This window comes from Nothoprocta perdicaria, unplaced genomic scaffold (genome assembly GCF_003342845.1).
Source record: "Nothoprocta perdicaria isolate Ctin4 unplaced genomic scaffold, notPer1 scaffold_451, whole genome shotgun sequence".
Classification (NCBI taxonomy): Eukaryota; Metazoa; Chordata; class Aves; order Tinamiformes; family Tinamidae; genus Nothoprocta; species Nothoprocta perdicaria.
The window spans coordinates 23,927-24,885 of NW_020455701.1; the positions used below are offsets into that span (position 1 = coordinate 23,927).

Sequence of the window (959 nt, forward strand, 5' to 3'; positions counted from 1 at the left end):
CCGCGGCGCCGCTCACCGCCCCGGCCCTGCCCCAGGTGCTGGGCCACTACCTGCGGCGGCAGCAGGACCCCGAGGACTTCATCCGCGAGATCAGGTCCATYGCCAGCGAGCCCGACGACAAGTTCTTCTTCAACGTCACCGACGAGGCCGCGCTCAACGACATCGTGGACGCGCTCGGCGACCGCATCTTCAGCCTCGAAGGTGCCGCGGGGTTGSTACCCGGCGGGGACRCGGCGCCGCGYGCCCGCGGTGACGCCCGGCCCTCYRCTCCCCAGGGACCCCCGGCGCCAATGCCAGCTCCTTCGAGCTCGAGATGTCCCAGATCGGCTTCTCCATCCACCTCCTGGAGGTGAGAGCGCGACGGGGAAGTGGAAAATGCGGCTGGTTGCGGGTTGTGCATCAGCATGGCTGGAGCCACGAGGCGCTGAGTGGCCGGGCACGGGAAGAGGAAGGCGGCCGGTTATTTCGGGGTGGCCCTTGGGGACAGCGAGGCACCTTCCACGTGACGTGCCCGACGTGCAAAACCCACGTGCAAAACCCATGTGCAAAACCCACGTGCAAAACCCATGTGCAAAACTCATGTGCAAAACCCGCGTGCAAAACCCATGTGCAAAACCCAGCCCGGGCGCTGCCTCGCGCTCTCCCTTCCCCGCCAGGACGGGATCCTTTTCGGCATGGTCGGAGCCTACGACTGGGACGGCGCCGTGCTCAAGGAGGGCCCCGCCGGCCGCGTCATCCCGCCCCGGGAAGCCTTCCAGGAGGAATTCCCGCTGGAGCTGAAGAATCACGCTGCTTATCTGGGTAGGGGGGATGATGCCCAGGGCGCGCAGGGAGCACCGGGATTCTGAGTGCCCCGCGGGATGCAGGAGAGAGCARGGATGCTGGATGTCCCAAGGGATGCAGGATACAGCAGGGATGCTGGATATCCCGAGGGATGCAGGATAGAGCAGGGATTCTCA

General features: G+C 66.1%; 1 protein-coding gene across 1 annotated transcript in view; it reads left to right on the forward strand.

Annotated features, from left to right (window-relative positions):
- The window catches only part of ITGA10 (integrin subunit alpha 10), a 9,773-nt gene that overhangs the window by 2,369 nt on the left and 6,445 nt on the right, over positions 1 to 959 (forward strand). Inside the window, 3 exon segments of the mRNA XM_026046649.1 lie at positions 36 to 201; positions 276 to 349; positions 657 to 906. Coding sequence (XP_025902434.1) covers positions 36 to 201; positions 276 to 349; positions 657 to 906 — 490 coding nt within the window.